The sequence below is a fragment of the Carcharhinus amblyrhynchos genome, chromosome 5 (genome assembly GCF_965287045.1).
Source record: "Carcharhinus amblyrhynchos chromosome 5, sCarAmb.v2.hapA, whole genome shotgun sequence".
NCBI lineage: Eukaryota > Metazoa > Chordata > Chondrichthyes > Carcharhiniformes > Carcharhinidae > Carcharhinus > Carcharhinus amblyrhynchos.
The window spans coordinates 120,278,318-120,298,129 of NC_137328.1; the positions used below are offsets into that span (position 1 = coordinate 120,278,318).

Here is a 19,812-nt window from a genome sequence, read left to right on the forward strand (position 1 = left end):
ATGCGTTTACATCCTCCTCAAGTAAGGGAATCAAAACTGTGTGCAGCACTCCAGATGCAGTCTCACCAATACTGCACACAGTTGCAGCAACACTTCTCTTTTTTTGCACTCTATTCCATTAACAAAGAATGCCAAAATTCCATTTACCTTCCTTATTTCTTGCGTACTAACTTGCTGCAATTTGTGCATAAGATCCCTCTGTGCCGAAGCTCCCACAAGCTGTGGCTACAACACACTGCCTAACCCTGCATCCCTATTTTATTTAATTATATTTTCAACTTGTTTTTAATTCTACTTGTAATCTTTTTTTCTTCCTGCCTCACCTTCAATCTCATGAGATAGAAAACCTAGAAGAGAGAAATACTCACCCATTCATCATCTGGCTGTGATATCACGTAGGCATGTTCACTCAATGTTGTAGGACTGCGACTGCTTATCTCCCAGCTCTCCTCCCTTGGTTCACTCCTGCCCCCACTGACCAGAGGTGGGTGGGGGGAGGTCACAGTGGAAGGGCAACAGGGTAAACTATTTCGGACTGAGATGAGAATTTTCTTCATCCAGAGACTGGTCAGCCTGTGGAATATGCTAACACAGAAAGCAGTTGAGGCCAAAACATGGCATGTTTTCAAAAATGAGTGAAGTAAAACTCTTGGGGTTAAAGCGATCAAAGGATATGGGGAGGAAAGTGGGAACAGCTTCTGGGTTGGATGATTAGCCATGATCATAATGAAAGACAGCGGATCAGGTTTGGACTGAATAGCCTACCCCTGCTCCTGTCTTCCAAGTTTCTATTTTTCCGAGCTGCAGTTTGTGCATCTTGGTTCAATTTTGTAATTATGTCAAGCGTTATTTGAATTAATTATACTCCTGAGGATCTTGAATATCCCAATTGGATTTCTCATGGGTGTTATCTTCCAACATTCCCAGTTTTTATAGACTTTGTGTAGCTCAGAACCTTATTCAAAGTGCCCCTCACTTCGTCCCTTTTCTGATTTCTGTTAGGACGTCCCCAGTTTTCTGCCATCCAAATGTTCAGATTCCCTTTTGAAAGTTACTCCCACAGTTTTAGGCCATGCATTGCAAACCAGCATAATTTGCTGCAGAAACAAATTCTCTCTCCCATCGCTTCCTCTTCTGCCGAATACTTTAGAAATTGATCTTGGATGGGGCTGTATTTTATATATTGGACGCAACTTTAGGTGGAGAGTATATAATGAACAGATTCAGAGTTGAAAGTTAAGTATTCTAAATTGTGGCAAGAGGATTGAAATGCTTTATTTGGGGAAATGTGTAAGAGGAGAAATGATACAAGTGCTTAAAATACTGTGAGTAATGGTAATGTTGCTATTGTAATGTTTCAATTAACTGGTGAGCCCAGATCTACAGCAGTGACTTATTTATGTAGCATCTTTTAACATAATAAATCAATTGAAGGAGACATTTTACAACAAAATACATAGCCACATGAGATTTGTGGTCAGATGACCTAGAATGTGATCATTGGGTATGCTTTAAGGAGTGCCTAATAGGAGGAAGGTGAGGGAGAAAGGTGGAGACATGTAAGGGGAGAATTTCAGAGCTTTGGGCCAGGGCAACTGAAGGCCTAGTTGCCTTGGCCCAAAGCTCTGGAATCAGAGATAATCAAGAAGTCAGAATTAGATGAATGTGTACATCTTAGATAGTTATGGAACTGGAAGACATTTGAAAGCAAGGATGAGAATTTTAAAATCCAGGTGTTGCTTTTGATCTGATTTCTATTATTGTCACATGTATTAGTATACAGTAAAAAGTATTGTTTCTTGCGTGCTGTACAGACAAAACATTCCCTTCATAGAGAAGGAAACAAGAGAATGCAGAATGTAGTGTTACAGTCATAGCTAGGGTGTAGAGAAGGATCAATTTAATGCAAGGTAAGTCTATTCAAAAGTCTGACAGCAGCAGGGAGGAAGTTGTTCTTGAGTCGGTTGGTACGTGACCTTAGGCTTCTATATCTTTTTCTCGACAGAAGAAGGCGGAAGAGAGAATGTCCGGGGTGCATGGGGTCCTTAATTATGCTGGCTGCTTTGCTGAGGCAGCAGGAGGTGTGGACAAAGTCAGTGGATGGGAGTCTGGTTTGTGTGATGGATTGGGCTTGACCTATAGCCAGCATAGGTCAACAATCTTAGGAATGATAGAGGAGTGGGGCTTGCTGCTGTTTAATACACTGGGCAGCCTGGGTTTTGCATGACCTCAGGTTTACTTAGGGTAGAATTTGGGAGACAAGATAAGAATGCTTTGGAAAAGTTGTCCAGAGGCAGCAAACTTACAAGGGTTTCGGCAGCAGATAAGCTGAAACAAGAGATGAAGTCAGGCTATGTTATGGAGGTGAAAATAGGAAGTCTTAACAATGGCACGAATATGAGGTCACAAGCTGACTTGGGATTAAATGTGACACCACAGTTGGAACCGGACTGACTTCATCTCAGGCTGGCACCAGGGATTTGGGAATGGTGTCAGCATAAAGTCATAGAGGTTTACAGCATGAAAACAGGCCTTTCAGCCCAACTTGTCCATGCCACCCTTTTTTTGTGAACCCCTAAGCTAATCCCAATTGCCCACATTTGGCCCATATCCCTCAATGCCCATCTTAACCATGTAACTATCTAAATTTTTTAAAAAAGACAAAATTGTACCCACCTTTACTATTACCTCTGGCAGCTTGTTCCAGACACTCATCAAATTGTCCATCTGGAGACTTTTATATCTCCCCTCTCATGTTAAAACTATGCCTTCTAATTTTAGACTCCCATACCTTTGGGAAAAGATGTTGACTATCTAGCTGATGTGTGCCCCTCGTTATTTTATAGACCTCTATAAGATCACCCCTCAGCCTTCTACACTCCAGAGAAAAAGTCCCAGTTTATCCAGCCTCTTCTTATAACTCAATCCATCAAGTCCAGGTAGCGTCCTAGTAAACCTTTTCTGCACTCCTTCCAGTTTAATAATATCCTCCCTATAATAGGGTGACCAGAATTGCACACATTATTCCAAGTGTGGCCTTACCAATGCCTTGTACAACTTCAACAAGACATTCCAACTCTTGCTGAGGAACAGAGTCTAGAGGTGTAACTGAAAACAATTACTTCCCAATATTTAATTGGAGGAAATTTCTGCACATCCAGTACTGGATGTCAGATAAGCAGTTTGATAATTGAGCCAAATATGAGAATTGATTAACTTGGAAAGTTGTTTGGTTTAGATGTGGACTTAAACTCTCTAGGCAGTGATTTCAGTTTTCTCCTGGAGTTACTGCACTCTGCCCAAAGAAAGGAGTAGGGTTACCCATTTAAAATGTCAGTCACAGCTGAAGAAAGTTGGCCTTAGTCCAGAAGCAGCTTTCCTGACCCTGACCAGGCTTTTGATTTGATTTGTTATTGTCACATTTATTAGTATACAGTGAAAAGTATTGCTTCTTCCACGCTATACAAAGCATACCTTACATAGAGAAGGAAAGGAGAGAGTGTAGAATGTAGTGTTACAGTCATTACTCTATGTTAGGCAGTCACACATGCTAATGCATCCCTAATGTGGCCTGTTGCGGACAGTCTGCATATTGAACTTTACTAAACGTTGAGCTGCTGTCAATGTTACTAAACTAAAATCAAGCGGGATTCAGAGTGGGCTGGCTAGTTGAATTCAGAACTGGCTTGGTTAAAGAAGACAGAGTAGCAGAGGATGTGTGTGTTTCAGAATGGAGATCTGTGACTTGTGGTGTTCCGCAGGGATTAGTGCTAGGACCTCTGTTGTTTGTAATGTTTGGAAATGATCTGAAGGAAAATGTGGGTGGTATGATTAGTAAGTTTGCGGATCACATGAAGATTGGTGGAGTTGCTGATAGTGCTGGGCATTTGGCTTCTGATCTTCAGGTAAACGTTCTCCAAGGCTACCTTCACGACACACGACAGTGCAGAGTCACTGAGCAGAGACTGATAACCAAGTTCTGCATGCGTGAGGACGGCCTCATCCATGTGACACTATCTGTCACCCCCACAACTTGCCTAGACTTGGAAAATCTCACTAACTTTCCTGTCTGGAAACAATACACATCTATTTAACCTGCGCTTAATGCTCTCTCCGCTCACACTGTCTGTACCTTTAAGACTTGATCAGCTGTAAAGACTCATATTCCAATCATTATTCATGTAAATTGAGTTTGTCTTTATGTGCCCTGATTGTGATCAGAACTCCCATTCACCTGACAAAGGAACAACCAGTTCCAAAAGCTAGTGCCATTTGCTACAAATAAATTTGTTTGACTTTAATCTGGTGTTGTGAGACTTCTTACTGTGTTTATCCCAGTCCAACGCCAGCATCTCCACATCAGTGCTAGGGATTGCCAGAGGATACAACAGGATATAGATTGACTGGAGACTTGGGCACAGAAATGGCAAATGGAGTTTAATCTGGACAAATGCGAGGTGATGCATTTTAGAGGATCGAATTTAGGTGTGAATTATATTGTAAATGCTTAGGAACATTAACATACAGAGACATCTGGGAGTGCAGGTCCACAGTTCCCTAAAAGTGGCAATACAGGTGGTCAAGATGAATAAGAAGGCGTATGGCATGCTTGCCTACATCAGCCAGGGCATTGAGTACAAGGGTTGGGGAATCATGTTGCAGCTTTATAAAACTTGGTTAGGCTGCATTTGGAGTATTGCATGCAATTCTGGTTGCCACATTCCAGAAGGATGTGGAAGCATTGGAGGGAGTGCAAAGAAAGTTCACTGGAATGTTGACTGCTGTCAAGGGTGTTGATTATAAGGAGAGGTTGAATAAACTAGGATTGTTTTCACTGAAAAGACGGAGGCTGAGGGGAGATCTAATAGAGGTCCACACGATTATGAGAGGCAGAGACAGGATGGGTACTCAGAGGCTTTTCTCCAGGGTGGAGTATCAATTACAAGGGGGCACAAGTTCAAGATGATGGGGAAAATTTAAGAAAGATGTGCAGGGGTTGTTTTTCGTGCAGAGTGGTGGGTGCTTGGAATGTGCTGCCAGAGATGGTGGTGGAGGCATGCACATTTAGTAATATTTAAAAGGCATCTGGATGGGTACATGAATAGGGAGGGAATAGAGGGATATGGACCTAGTAAGGGCAGAAGTTGTTTTTTAAAGCAACATGATCGATACAGGCATGGAGGGCTGAAGGGCCTGTTCCTGAGCTGTACTTTTCTTTATACATTAAGCTACTTTAACTTGATTAAAATTGTCAATCATTTTTGAAAAATACCTCCCAACTTATTTCTTCTAAGAAATAGCAGTCTCTTGGGGTCGCAGATGACTTAAATCCTCGTGTTTACTGTTTGGTAACCCAATTCCTTTCCTAACAAAGAAACCAGCTCTGACATTTGACTTGCTATATAGGACACCCCAGCAGTGCCAGAGTTCACAGCTGTTAGCATATGGACTGCACTTAATTGCCAAAATAATAATGGCTGAAATTTACAAAGCTTTGTAATATAATCCCCACGAAATGAAGCCATCTGCAGTAATTGGGCTATTTTCAATGGTGTGGGAGGGAAAAGCTGACCTGATGGTTTTTAGATCAGTAGTTTTGACTGGCTGTTTTTTTTTGTAATGGTCTTCCTAAAGGATTGTCTGTTCTTGCAATTTGCATAGATGATAGCGAGGAAGATGTTGCAGGTGAAAGTGCCGAATTTGACAGCGTCTTCAGCAGATTGGAGGAGCTACGAATGACACTGGAGCAAGAAATGGGCTTTGAAAACTTCATTGAAGCTTACAACAAAATTAAGGTTGCTTGGTTTCTTTGCTTTTTAATACTGTCTTGTATTATTTTTGTTCAAGTCAACATGTGGTTTAGACCATTTGAGAAATTCAGAGAGATTCTGAATACTTGCATCAAATTGAAGACTGAATTCTCAAATTAAAGTCCTTTAACGCAAAGCTGGAGAAAAACAGTTTCTGCACTGGCTGTCCTTTGGTGCAAAGTTTTTGATGTTCTTGTCCATCAGAAACTGAGGGGATATTTTACTAAACCAGGGAGAAGAAAATTTTTGGAAAGTGGTACTTCGTGACAAGCCTTGAATATCTCTCACTAGTGAGGTTAAGATTTAAATACTGATCAGATCAGGAAATCCGAGCATTGTGGTGAACTTGTATTTTGCATGTCTTGGTGTTCTGGTGAACTTGGAATGCCAAAATCCTTGTTAAAAATTGCTGTTAATTGGTACTGAGAAGTCACGAGACAGAAAGAAAGATCATACCTTTCCTAACCGAGGGCATTCTCGCAAACTATAACCATGAATTTGGATTGTTTGGTGCAGCCTATTTTTCCTATCACCAGAGTGAAATGGGGCTGAACCAGTTATATTTTAAAGACTGGTTTCATGAACTAGACTTGCATATAGGAGATCAATGAATTTAAGATGGTTAAAGGATTTGACAGGGTAAATAGAGGAAAAGCTGTTTCCTCTGAGGGGGATCAGTCTGGAGCAGGTACCTTCATAAGAGTTAAGCCAGTTCTTCACATCATAAGGGTATGTTCAGATCCCAGCTGATTATACTGAGTAAGTCAGATCCCAGAGTGAAACTTGACCTTATTTTTTTAAAGAAAGCAGGGAGGTAAGCAACGGAATAAATTCACAGGAACCTGCTGATTAACTTTGAACACCAACTAAAATATTTATTAAACGAAAGAAAACGAACTGTATTACACCAGACACACAGGTTGGATAAGCCTCAATACAAACAGATGACAAAGCTTCAAATTCACTTTGTTTTCTTTACCCCAGCGATATTGTTATAGACCCACAAACCAGTGAAGAGTTCCCATGAACTTGATGCAAAATGGCTCCTGGATTGAGACAGGCACAGTTACAAATGGTTTTCTTCCAGTAAATTCCTGAGCATTCACTCAATGCTTTTCACCTAACTTACGCCCCTAGACTTTCAAATTTCAAAACTGGGATTAATGAGTTTTTGTTCGGCAAGTGTCTTCTGCTTTATGGATCGATGTGAGTGTAGTTAAGATACAGCTCAGCCTTTACCTAATTGAATTGGCTCAACTGGCTGAATGGTTTATCCTGTTTCCATGCTCTAAAAGAGAGGAGTGGAACGGTTTCGGTACATTTTGAGAGGCATTTGATGATGTACTAAACGCTCATGATGTTTACACACCTGTGATGGATTTGCAGCACTCCAGATGTCTTAAATCTTGTTTTGGTTACAAAGTAATGAAATGTGATTTGATTTTCTCTATCCCGCCTCCAAGCCCACCTTCATAGGGCCTGGAAAAAGTCAGGCCATTAACTCTTTTTCTCTTTCTGTGCATGCTGCCTCAGTATTTGCACAGTACGAGGCACTCCAATTCAAGCTCTTCAGAAGTGCAGTTAGACAGGGAATTTTGCAGAAGGAGGAAAGTAAATGAAAACTGATACATCAGTTGAAACAGGATTTTGCACCATCTTTGGCTGGAAAGACTGTCCAGATTCTCTGGGGGAATCACAGAACCTGCTCCAACTCAAGGCTCTTGTTCTGACATCCCCAAAATAGGATGTGGTTAATGGCTGACTGCATCAAAGATACCCAGTGACATACAACTGATATCCTTACTCTCAACACCATATGTAGCCTTAACCTTATTTATGGTATTCATCAAAGTGGATACCAATATGAGTGTGAAACTAAATCCGCTAAGGTAACAGGAACCTTCATGTGAGTGTTGACAAAAAGATGTGGGATTCTTTTCTTGAATGATTCCTTCAGAGCTCTCCCTTTGAGAGATTATCTGATCCCAGGTTAGCTCTGTTAAAATGGCTACCATGGTATACATCTCCTGCTGAGCCATGAATCCAAGGGAACACAGCCTTTGAAATTCAGACAGGTGTGTAATCTGCTTTCCCATTGCCCAGAATGTTTTGCATCTTGCCCTTTAAGTTATCGGAGTCCTATGGCTACTTTTCAGATAAAGAAGTATTTGCCCTTAAAGGGTTTTTTTTGTTTACTTTATTCCAATCCAATCAAGTCAAATTAAAGCCAATTCAGAATCCCAACAAGTTGGGACATTCCCGATCTAAGCTGACAAGACAGGGCTCTCACCTCCTGTCTTGGGCTTGATCTACATGATCCAAGCTGATTGGAGTAGGTGTAGCTCCCCTTAAAGGTTTTACTCTAAATTGGGCTGCGCAAAGTTCCTTTAGCAGATTCTTTCTCAGACGGTGCCAGGAACTTCAATGCTAGGCATCTTATAGTACCCCTACGTCATTAGAAGAATCCTTGTACATTGGTGGCATGTCTCATGGGGCGAGAATACAAAACATTTATCTTTCAGAAAAGGGCTATCTCTTGGAGGAATTGAGTGGGGAAACTAAGGTATACCAGAAGCACATTCTTCAAATGCAGATTGTCTGTTCCCAATCCCTCGTGTTAAATTTGTACTTAAGTGGATGATCCTGATGTTTACATTTCATGTTGAGGAACTTGTTTTCTTTCTCACTTGTGTGGTACTGCTCAAGTTATTAACTTGACTGGTGAATGGAGTGAATTAGATGGTGTTCTTTTAATGAGTCAGCATGGGCCAAATAGCTGTCTTCAGTGATTTCATGGTACTGTCATAGATATATTCACAATATCTTCAGATAGACATCCACTATCATTCATTGTTTAAAAATGAACTTCACCACTCAACATTTCATTCAAACAGCATCAACTATGACCCTAATTTAAATGTGTGCCTTTGTGTGTAGCAGGTCATTTACAGTGTTAGCTTAAGTGTTGATTATATTCAAGATCCCTATAAAAAAGGAACACGTTTTTGAATTCCTAATGACATGTGTAAAATGATATACCTGAGGTTACCCTGCCTTCCACTGTGTTTGAAACGTTACGTGGAGTTGCCAGCATTGGACTGGGGTAGCACAGTAAGTAGTCTCACAACACCAGGTTAAAGCCCAACAGGTTTATTTGATAGCACAAGCTTTCAGAGCACTGTTCCTTCATCAGGTGAGTGCCCATCATTGTGTGATTTCAAGAAGAAATTAGATATAGCTCTGGGAGCTAAAGGATCAAGGAATATGGAGTGAAGGGGGAGAATCAAGAATGCGATGATCAAAATGAATGGTGGAGCAGGCTCAAAGGGCCGAATGGCCTACTCCTGCTTCTAGTTTCTTTGCTTCCAATGCCATTAGTTATGGAGTGCCTGGATTTTGATCCAGTAACAATTCATATTTAAATATTCAGTAGAAAATGTTTACCTGTAATTTAATATTTTAAAAAAATATTCTTTGCAACTTTGTTCTTTGTTCTCTTTGTTCTTTGCAACCTTCGATATTTGCAACTCTTCCTCCAGCAAAAAGGCTTCTCTTCTGTTGCACCCTATGAACATTGAAATACTAAACTAAAATGAATGGAAAAAGTTATCCAACTGTCACAGTAAATCTTGAGAGGAAATGCGTGATTATAATCGGACAAAAAGTACTTCGACAAGGGTTTTGACTAAGGCCACTGGAAATTTTCAGTCATATAAATTTATTTATATTTGTTCACCTACCACAAAATATATCCACAAAAGCAGACAGGATGGTTGGAATGTTCTTGTGCTGCTGTTTCCTAAGGTACACTTTTTCTGAAATATTGTTATTTCCCAAAGCTGAATTGAATAAACCAACCACTCAAGATAAAAGTGATGCATATGGGACTAGGAGTGATTGTTCTGTCTTTTCCTTTCTCATTTTGGAAGCATTTAACTTTTTCCCTCGTTTTGAGTCTTTGCTTCCACAAACTTGTTGAACTTGTGTGGTACTCTGCCAGAAGAGCTTGGGGTTTTGTTCACTGACTCAGTCAATGCTGTGGTTGAGAATGATGATCCAATTTTTTGTGGAGAATCAGGGAATCCCTACAATGCAGAATGAGACCTTTCGGCCCTTCGTGTTTGTGCCGACTGCACTCCCATCCAGACCCTATCCCTGTCGCCCCGTGTACTTGTCCTGCTTGTCACCCTGATACAAAGGAGCAATTAACCATGGCCAATCAGCCTAACCCGCACATATTTGGACTGTGGGAGGAAACCAGAGCACCCAGAGGAAGCCCACACAGACATGGAGAGTACGTGCAAATTCTACATCGTGACCCGAACCAGAATTGTACCCAGGTCCCTGGAGCTATGAGGCAGCAGTGCTAACCACTGTGCCATCCTGCCACACAATCACACTAAAATCTGGGTCCATCACTCCACAGATTTGAAGGTCAAAAACTGTAAGTGAGTCACCCCTTTAGATATCTAGCAGAAGTAACTTTGTGATTGTCTAGAAACTGTTTGAGAGGGGACTCAATTGCAGCTGATCTTCATACTGTCTTCTCTGGACATCCACATGCGCATCTACCAGAGATTTTATTTTCTTCCATGCTGTACCCAGGGGCTCTGTGGGTCACCATGACACCACAACCATCACTTCATCTGAGATAAGGAAGTTCATTGCAGATTGGGTACAATCAAAGCCATTCTCAGTGCCATACAGTGCTCCTGCTGTATTTTGTGAATATATGGTGCTCATGGGCATCTGTGCTGTTGCTGTTAAAGAGTACATTTTGTATCTTTTCAATAAATGTTTTCATGTTGCAAGTTCCTTCAACCACCAAGATGTTCAAAAAAAAACTAACCTTATATTTTGTGAATCAGGCAATACACGAGGATGAAGATGAGAACATTGACATAGGGACTACAATAGTGCAAGTTCTTCTGGGTCCTCAGTTTGAGCACCTGTATTCCAAAATCCTCCATCTAGTCATGGCAGATGGAGCATATCAAGAAGGCAAGTTTCTCATCCCATTTTATAGTGTACAAACGCTTTATGTTAATATTATTTCATTCCTTTATCTGCTCCTGAGGCAAATTCCATTCTGACTTGATTCCTCACCTTGGTCTGAAGCTGAACCAGATTGTTTACAACTTTTGTCTGCTTGACTCTGCGATGAGTTTCTGATTATATGTACTATCACAAAGACCATCCATTTCCATCTCCGTAACATTTCCCAACCTTGTCCTTGCCTCACCTCATCTGCTGCTGAAATCCTCATCCGTGCTTTTGTTACGTATAGGCTTAACGATTCCAGTGCACAGCTTGCTGAGCTCCCATCTTCCATCCTCCGTTAAAATTGAGGTCATCCAAAACTTTGCTGCTGTGTCCTTACTCATGACAGGTACCATTCACACATCCAGCCCTATACTCATTGACCTATATTGGCTCCCACGAGAGCCAGTTAGAGTCATAGAGGTTTACAGCATGGAAACAGGCTTTTCGACCCAACTTGTCCATGCTGCCCTTTTTTTAAAACCCCTAAGCTATTTCCAATTACCCACATTTGACCCATATCCCTCTATCCCCATTGTACCCATGCAACTATCTGAATGCTTTTTAAAAGACAAAATTGTACCCACCTCTACTACCACCTCTGGCAGCTCGTTCCAGGCACTCCCCACCCTGTGTGTGGAAAAAATTGCCCCTCTGGACGCTTTTGTATTCTCCCCTCTCATCTTAAACCTATGCCATTGAGTTTTAGACTCCTCTACCTTTGGGATAGGATATTGACTATCCAGCCTCCTCATTATTTTAACGGCCTCAATAAGATCACCCCTCAGCCTCCTACGCTCCAGAGAAAAAAGTCCCAGTCTACCCAGCCTCTCCTTACAGCTCAATCCATCAAGTCCCAGTAGCATCCTAGTAAATCTTTTCTGCATTCTTTCTAGTTTCATAATATCCTTTCTCTAATAGGATGACCAGAAGTGTACACAGTATTCCAAGTATGGCCTTACCAATGTCTTATACAACTTTAACAAGACATCCCAACTCCTGTATTCAGTGTTCTGACCGATGAAACCAAGTACGTTGAATGCCTTCTTTGCCACTCTGTCCACCTGTGACTCCACTTTCAAGGAGCTATGAACCTGTACCCTTAGATCTATTTGTTCTGTAACTCTCCCCAACACCCTACCATTAACTGAGTAAGTCCTGCCCTGGTTCAGTCTACCAAAATGCACCACCTCACGTTTGTCTAAATTAAACTCCATCTGCCACGCGTCAGCCCACTGGCCCAACTGAGTAAGATCCCGTCGCAATTGGAGATACTTTCTTCATTATCCACTATGCCACCAATCTTAGTGTCATCTGCAAACTTACTAACCATGCCTCCTATATTCTCATCCAAATCATTAATATAAATGACAAATAACAGTGGACCCAGCACTGATCCCTGAGGCACACTGCTGGTCACAGACCTCCAGTTTGAAAAACAACCCTCTACAACCACCCTCTGGCTTCAGTCAAGAAGCCAATTTTGTATTCGTTTAGATACCTCACCCTGGGTCCCATGAGATTTAACCTTGTGCAACAACCTACCACGCAGTACCTTGTCAGAGGCCTTGCTAAAGTCCATGTAGACAACATCAACTGCACTGCCCTCATCTATCTTCTTGGTTACCCCTTCAAATTCAATCAAATTTGTGAGACATGATTCTCCACTCGCAAAGCCATTTTGACTGTCCCTAATCAGTCCTTGCCTCTCTAAGTGCCTATAGATCATGTCTCTCAAAATACCTTCCAACAATTTACCCACCGCGGATGTGAGGCTCGCTGGCCTGTAGTTCCCAGGCTTTTCCCTTTAGCCCTTTTTAAACAAAGGCACAACATTTGCCACTCTAATCTTCAGGCACCTCACCCGTGACTATCAATGACCCAAATATCTCTGCTAGCGGACCTGCAATTTTCTCCCTAGCCTCCCACAATGTCCTGGGATACACTTGTTCAGGTCCCAGGGATTTATCGACCTTGATGCGCTTTAAGACTTCCAGCACCACCACCTCTGTAATATGTACACTCCTCAAGACATCACTGTTTATTTCCCTAGTTGTAAACCTTGTTGATGTTACATCACGTTGGTGAGGGGTGAATGGAATGCCCACTAATTATATGTATTGAAATGAGGTTCCTAACCTTCTTGGGCTGGAACATTGTGTCACTGGTGGTGGGGAGGGTAGAGGGAGAATCGGAAAACGAGATCTCATCAGCGAGAGTCCTGTTTTCCGAGTTTCGTGATGCTTTGTGCTTATATCGCTGTTTGTGATTGCTGCAAAGTTGCAGCAGCTGTCTTTATTTTTAAGTTCTCATTCTATGTTTCCAAATCACTCTGTAGTGATTTCCTGTCCTACCTCCTGTCATCTCATCTGGTCCCAGAACCCTTCAATATTGGCATTCCTCTAATTTTCACCTCTTGGCATTCCAGGCTTTAATCATTCCAACGTTGATGGCTTTGCCTTCAACTCCTTGAACTAAGCTCTGAAATTCCCTGCTGCCTCCCTATATCTTTCTCTCTCCTCCATTTTGATGCTCCTTGAAACCAACCTCTTTGAACAAGCTTTTGGTCATCTGCCCTAATATCATCTTGTGTAGCTTGTAGCCTAATTTTCTTTGATAACACACCTGTGAAATGCCTTAAAGTGTTTTTGCTATGTTAAAGCTGCTATCAGAATATGAACTGTTATTATGTGTAATAATACTATAGTATAAAAAGCATGTCCTGTTTAAATTGCATTTTCTGATTGTATATTTGTGTCTCCACTGTGTTTCTGTGATTTTTATTCCCCCGCTCCCCAACACACATTCTTTCCACTTGATCTCCCTCATTTGATGTTCTCCGATTTCTTTATTAACGCAATGGGAATCTTTACCTCCTATTCCCCCACCACCGTTATAGATATCTGTCCATTTCTGTTTGTTTTTCAGTTATACTGTACATCAATCTGCCTCCTCCACCAAAAAAAAGCCTGACCTCTGCCTTGTGCAGCTATAGATGAAATTGGTCTCTAGGCAACCGAGACTTCTCTTTGAAATGCTCAACATAAGCAAAGCAACCTCCCATTGTTAGATTGCCTGCAAATTACAGTCCCTGCACTCCCCATACTATATCTTCTGTTTGTTTCACTGCCTTCAAATCCTGGCCATTCCAAAGTAGGGTCCATAGAGACTGAAGGGAGCTTCTCCAAGATTGTTTTCTGTGCATCGTCTGATCATGGTTGATTAATGGATTCTCCTGTTTGCTATCTTACAAAAGAACCGCAATCCTAACTCCAGTGCTTCCAATCAATGGCTTCCCGTAAAAGCTTCTCAGCCACCCCATCACATTTCTAAATTGGCATGCTTAGTAATTTCTCCCCAGATTAGGCAGCCAGAAAACTTTTTTTTTTGTAATAAGCCTGTTGTTTTGCAGCCTCTGAAGGTTTTCAACTGTTGTCTTTTGTGAATACATCCTGGAGAGAGACTGGTGAAATTGTCCTATTCATATAATCCGATGTTCAGTGTATCCGCTGTCCCCTTGATGCAGTGAGGGAGATGAGCCTGCTTTTCAAATTCAGCCAGCTTTTCTTTATGTTTAGTCAGGCAAGTTATCTAATCAAGTTTGTAGAAAGTCAGGATTATTTTTTTCCCCTTTTTTAATGTTAAAGATCTATTGGTTGGACAGAATATGGAGGTTATTATCAAATGGGGTGATTGGGGTCAAGAGTATAAATGAATTTCAGGGGAAGCTGATAAAATGTATTTAATTCTTTGATGGGACGAGGCCGGCATTTGTTGCCCATCCCAAATGCCTTTGTTAGGTCATTTCAGAGGGATTTTGAGCGTCAGCCACATTACTTTGGGTTTGGTATTACATGTAGGCCAGACCAGGTAAATGTGGTAAATTTCTTTCCCTAAAGGACATTAGTATTTTACGGCCATCGGTGATGGTTTCATGGATCATCACTTGAGACCTGCTTTCTATTTCAAATTTGATTCACTGAATTTAAATTCCTCCAGCAGCTGTGGTGGGATTTGAAGACATGTCCCTGGAGTATTAACCTAGGTCTCTGGATTACTAACCCAGACTACTGCATTTGCACTACGCCACTGTCTCTGCCAATGACAGTAACATGACAGGGAAATAAGTAGAAGAATATGCTGATGGGATGGAAGTATGCTCATGTCACTGCTGATATAGATCATTTGGTCTAAATGATCTGATTCTATGCTGCAAGTAGTATGTAATTCTATCAATCACAAAGATAGTAATGAATTTTGCAATTTTGCATTTATATCCACTAGTTTTGGACTCTCTTCCACAGTCTCTAATGGTGTCTCTGTCTTGCTACTTCCATTGCTTTTTCATCTCCAATCTGCTTCCTCTACTCTTTTTCTTCCTTACCAACCACATCATCATTCATCAGAAGATGCTGGAAATAATCAACAAGTTATGGCAGCATCTGTCAAAAGAAACAGAGTTAACATTTCAGGCATGTGACCTTTCAGCACAACTGGGAAAAGTGTCTTCTTCATTTCCCTTTTCTTTGCATGTTTCAATTCATCTCTCTTTTTCTACATGGGAACATGGGAATTAGGAGCAGAAGTAGGTAATTCAGCCCTTTTGAATCTGCTCCGCCATCCAATCAGATCATGACTGATCTCTCCCTGGTCTCAAATCCACCTCCCACCTGTTCCCCATAATCCCTTTAACCCATTTTTAATCAGAAATGTATTTTGCTTGCAGTCAGCAGCACCCTCTAGGTTAGACACATTTTACTTTGTTCTTTGTTTCTTTTCTTGCAATTTTTCTTGACCCCCAAAAGACTAATGCTTCTGAGTTTCAATCTATCACAGATCTTCTCCTTGTCCTATCCTCCCCATCCCACCTCTTGATTTGACTTGATTTATTATTGTCACATGTATTAGTATACAATGAAAAGTATTGTTTCTTGCGCGCTATATAGACAAAGCGTACCGTTTATAGAGAAGGAAAGGAGTTCAGAATGTAGTGTTACAGTCATAGCTAGGGTATAGAGAAAGATCTGCTTAATGCGAGGTAGGTCCATTCAAAAGTCTGGCAGCAGGGAAGAAGCTGTTCTTGAGTCAGTTGGTGCATGACCTCAGACTTCTGTACCTTTTTCCCAACAGAAGAAGGTGGAAGAGAGAACGTCTGGGGTGTGTGGGGTCCTTAATTATGCTGGCTGCTTTACTGAGGCAACAGGAAGTATAGACAGAGTCAATGGATGGGAGGCTGGTTTCTCAAAACCTATAACATTTCTACTGTTCCTAGTGCTGATGAAAAGTCATAAAGCTAAAACATTAACTCTAGTTTCTTTCTCCACAGATGCTGCCGTCATCTGCTGAGTGTTTACAACATGCTCTGTTTTTATTTCAGACTTGCAGCACCCACGTATTTTGCTTTTTTCCTTCATTATCACAAAGCTCTAACAAGTAAAGGGCAATTACTTTAATGGTATTAAACATTAGGAAGCATGTTTCTTAATGAGACCTTTTAGTGTCTGTTGAAGATTAGCATTTTAATGGGGAACATTGTATGCAGTTGATTTGTAATGCTGAACTGATTCCGCCAAAAATAGTTCAAAGAACGCTGTGACCACAAAAATCTTTTCCGAAATTGGCATATTTAGTGACTAAAAAGCAATATTATTGGAGCCAAAGTAAGCATCTGCTAAAGATTGAGCCTCGCCAGTGTAAATTTATTGGAAGTATGATCACATCAAAAGTGCTGCTCTGCTGCTTTATTCCACTTCAGAGCAGCAGACGGAGTCCAGGAGATGTTTTACAATGTAAGAGGGAAGCTGGTTAGAGTGAAGGTGAGGAAGACAATTTAGGGTTACTGCCCAAAAGCAAATTAAATTTCCGCCACTCCATCTAAACATTGTAGGATATTTAAAATTATATAGTTTCCACTATTTTGCTAACACTGCATTAACAAAAGATTTACATCTTGCCATTCACAATCTCGAGTGGTCTTGAAGTGCTTTACACAGCTTATTAAGTAATATTTGAAAGTGTAGACATTGCTGTAATGTAGGAAATGTTGCAGCCAATTTGAACACTTCAAGGTCACACGAACAGCAATGTGATAATGAGCAAATAATCAGATGTCGGTTGAGAGATAAATGGTGTGCAATAGCAATAAACCACATTTTTAGGGCACTCATTATGTACAGGCACACACTGGAAAGCTTCACGAGTCCATAGATAACAAGTGGACCCTTGAGTGGGGTGGTGAATTGAATTGATTTGTCACATGTATTGGAGTACAGTGAAAAGTATTGTTTCTTGCGTACAGTTGCAGACAGAACACACAGTTCATAGAGTATCTGGGGGAGAAGGAAAGGGGAGGGTGCAGAATATAGGGTTGCAGCTACCAATAGGGTGAAGGGACAGATACCCCTTCAGATAGGAAGAAGGGACAAAAACACAATGAAAGAGAAAGATCTTAAACTGGCATTGGGGGACATAGTGAGGTAACAGTGTTGATGAACAGAGATTACCAGAGCGTAGGGGAAATCTGGATGATGGAGCAGATTGCAGGGGAGTAAGGAAGTGTTGGTGCAATGGAGGATTTGTCAAGAGGTATGAATTTACTGGAAATCATTGAGGTCAGAGGAGGTGAGGAGCTGCTGTCTTGCTGAGGAAGTGTGCATCATCAGGATAGCTGGACCCCATGTTGCTCCAGAGTGTTACTGAGGAGGAAGCAACACTTGAGGCACACCAGAAGCAAGTGTGTGGCAACATGTCTGGCTGCGCACTCTAGACACTTACAATATTAATCACTACATATTGTAGAAGAGAGCAAACATTTAGGCTGGTGAAAGGGGGGGCGGTTTAGAACGGAGTTGAGGAGGAATTTCTTCACTCAAAGCGTGGTGAATCTCTGGAATTCTCTGCCCGTTGAAGTGGTGGAGGCTGCCTCGCTAAATATTTTTAAGACGCGGGTTGATGGGTTTTTGATAAGAGAGGGGATTAAGGGTTATGGGGAGAGGGCGGGAATGTGGAACTGAGCCACGACAGATCAGCCATGATCTTATTGAATGGCGGGGCAGGCTCGAAGGGCTAGATGGCCTACTCCTGCTCCTATTTCTTATGTTCTTATGAGACGTGAGAAAAGTTTGGAGTGACAGACCAGCTCCATTTCTGAAACGGGTAGCTATCAGTATTAGCCCCATGTAGTTTGATTTGTGCTTACTGATTTTGATTTTGGTTGGAAAGCAAGAGTGTAAATGTCTCTTTTACCTACTTTACCAGTAAACACATCCAATAAATTACTGTCTGTGATATTTTGGATCAGGTCCTGAGGCTAAGCTGTATTACTTTAATTACTGACTAACGTGCAAGATGTAATTACAGTACATATCCTTGGTATTATGGACTACATTTTTGCATCAACTTAATCTTTTAAATTAAAATTTACATGTAGCAATGGCGCTACATTAATCATATGATGAGCTAACTTATAATCAGAGGATGTATATCCTCGAAGAATTATTACAGCTTTTTCAGCCAGCAAAATTTTTAATGGCTGTACGATTGTACTTCATTTTGAATCAAAAGTCATTTTTACCATCTTCTTTATTTTTCAGATAATGACGAATAAAATCAGTCACTCAGGACCTGTCTGTTACAGATTTTTTAAAAGTATGAGCAGGTGCCATCTTCTGAGGATGGTAGAACTCTTGGACACTAATCGTATGGATGCAAGTTCAGCCACTCGGATGTTACAGTACAGCATACACAAGTCTGCATGGTATGCGGTACAAGAATGTGGTTTGATTTTTGTCTTTTCTCCCCCAGGATCATATTCTGTGTTGCCTTTATTTTTTTTGGAAAGTTTCTGGAGAGTATTGCCTTTTGTATTTATGGGTCCAGCTGCTGAAGAAAGGTACGCGTATTTAACAATCCTCCGACCAAAGCCCGACAGTTAGGAGTTACAGTGTTGAAATGGAACTGATTATGAAATCTATTATATTTCTAACTCTGGATATTTTCACTTGCACGAGAGGGTAACCTGTCGTGCAGGGCTCTTTTCCACAGGCCCCAAGTTTCAAGCTGCAGAGCATTAACCTGCAAGTAGACTTTTAAGTTGGAATATAGGTGCAATTTCTTGTACTGTACTTCAAAGTACAAAGTTCATACAAATGTATTATATCTTTCTAATGATTAGGAATAAAGATTCTTTTATACATTAAACATTTTGCATATTTTTTTCAAAACCTGTATTCCATTATCCATAGTTAGGCATACATTGCTGTTTCACCATCCATGACATATGGATGTGGAGAGGGTCTTTCCACTAGTAGGAAAAACTAAAACCAAAGGGCACAACCTCAGGCTAAAGGGATGATCCTTTAAAACATAGATGAGGAAAGATTTCTATAGCCAGAGAGTGGCGTATCTGTGGAACTCTACCACAAAAGGCTGTGTAGGCCAGGTCATTGAATGTCTTTCAGACAGGGATAGATAGGTTCTTGATTAATAAGGGGATCAGGGTTATGGGGATAAGAAAAATATCAGTCATGATTGAATGGTGGAGCAGACTCAGTAGGCCGAGTGGCCTAATCCTGTTTCTGTGTCTTATGGTCTTCTATCGTTTCATTGTCCATAGATTTGCATTTTGCACTCAATACCAAGAGATAAAGTTTATTTATTGGTATCACAAGTAGCCTTACGTTAACACTGCAATGAAGTTACTGTGAAAATCCCCTAGCTATTATAACTATTATAAGATTTACTTCCAGAGCTCCCCTGATGACTTAAGTTTGTGGATGACAGACTACTGAGTTTGTGCAGGTCAGGTATGTCCCGGGTTTAATCAGTGTTTGGTTAGCTGATCTTAGTGAGGTTAGTGGCACTGTTGACCTTAATGACCTGATGAAGGAGGGAGGAAAACACAGTGAATGTTTCTACTTGTGAGCATTATTCAAGCACAGTTGGAGAATTGTGTGTCTGCCTT

The 19,812-nt window shown here is 41.1% G+C and overlaps 1 protein-coding gene across 3 annotated transcripts in view; it reads left to right on the forward strand.

The window, feature by feature from the left end:
- Nucleotides 1-19,049, forward strand: part of nek1 (NIMA-related kinase 1) — a 152,356-nt gene extending 133,307 nt beyond the window's left edge. For all 3 annotated transcript variants that reach the window (XM_080189482.1, XM_080189484.1, XM_080189483.1), the window contains 3 exons: nt 5,662-5,795; nt 10,679-10,811; nt 18,443-19,049. In XM_080189482.1, the coding sequence (XP_080045608.1) occupies nt 5,662-5,795; nt 10,679-10,811; nt 18,443-18,456 (281 nt within the window). In that variant the 3' untranslated portion in view covers nt 18,457-19,049. The remainder of the gene's footprint in view (nt 1-5,661; nt 5,796-10,678; nt 10,812-18,442) is intronic.
- The last annotated feature ends 763 nt before the right edge of the window (nt 19,050-19,812 follow it).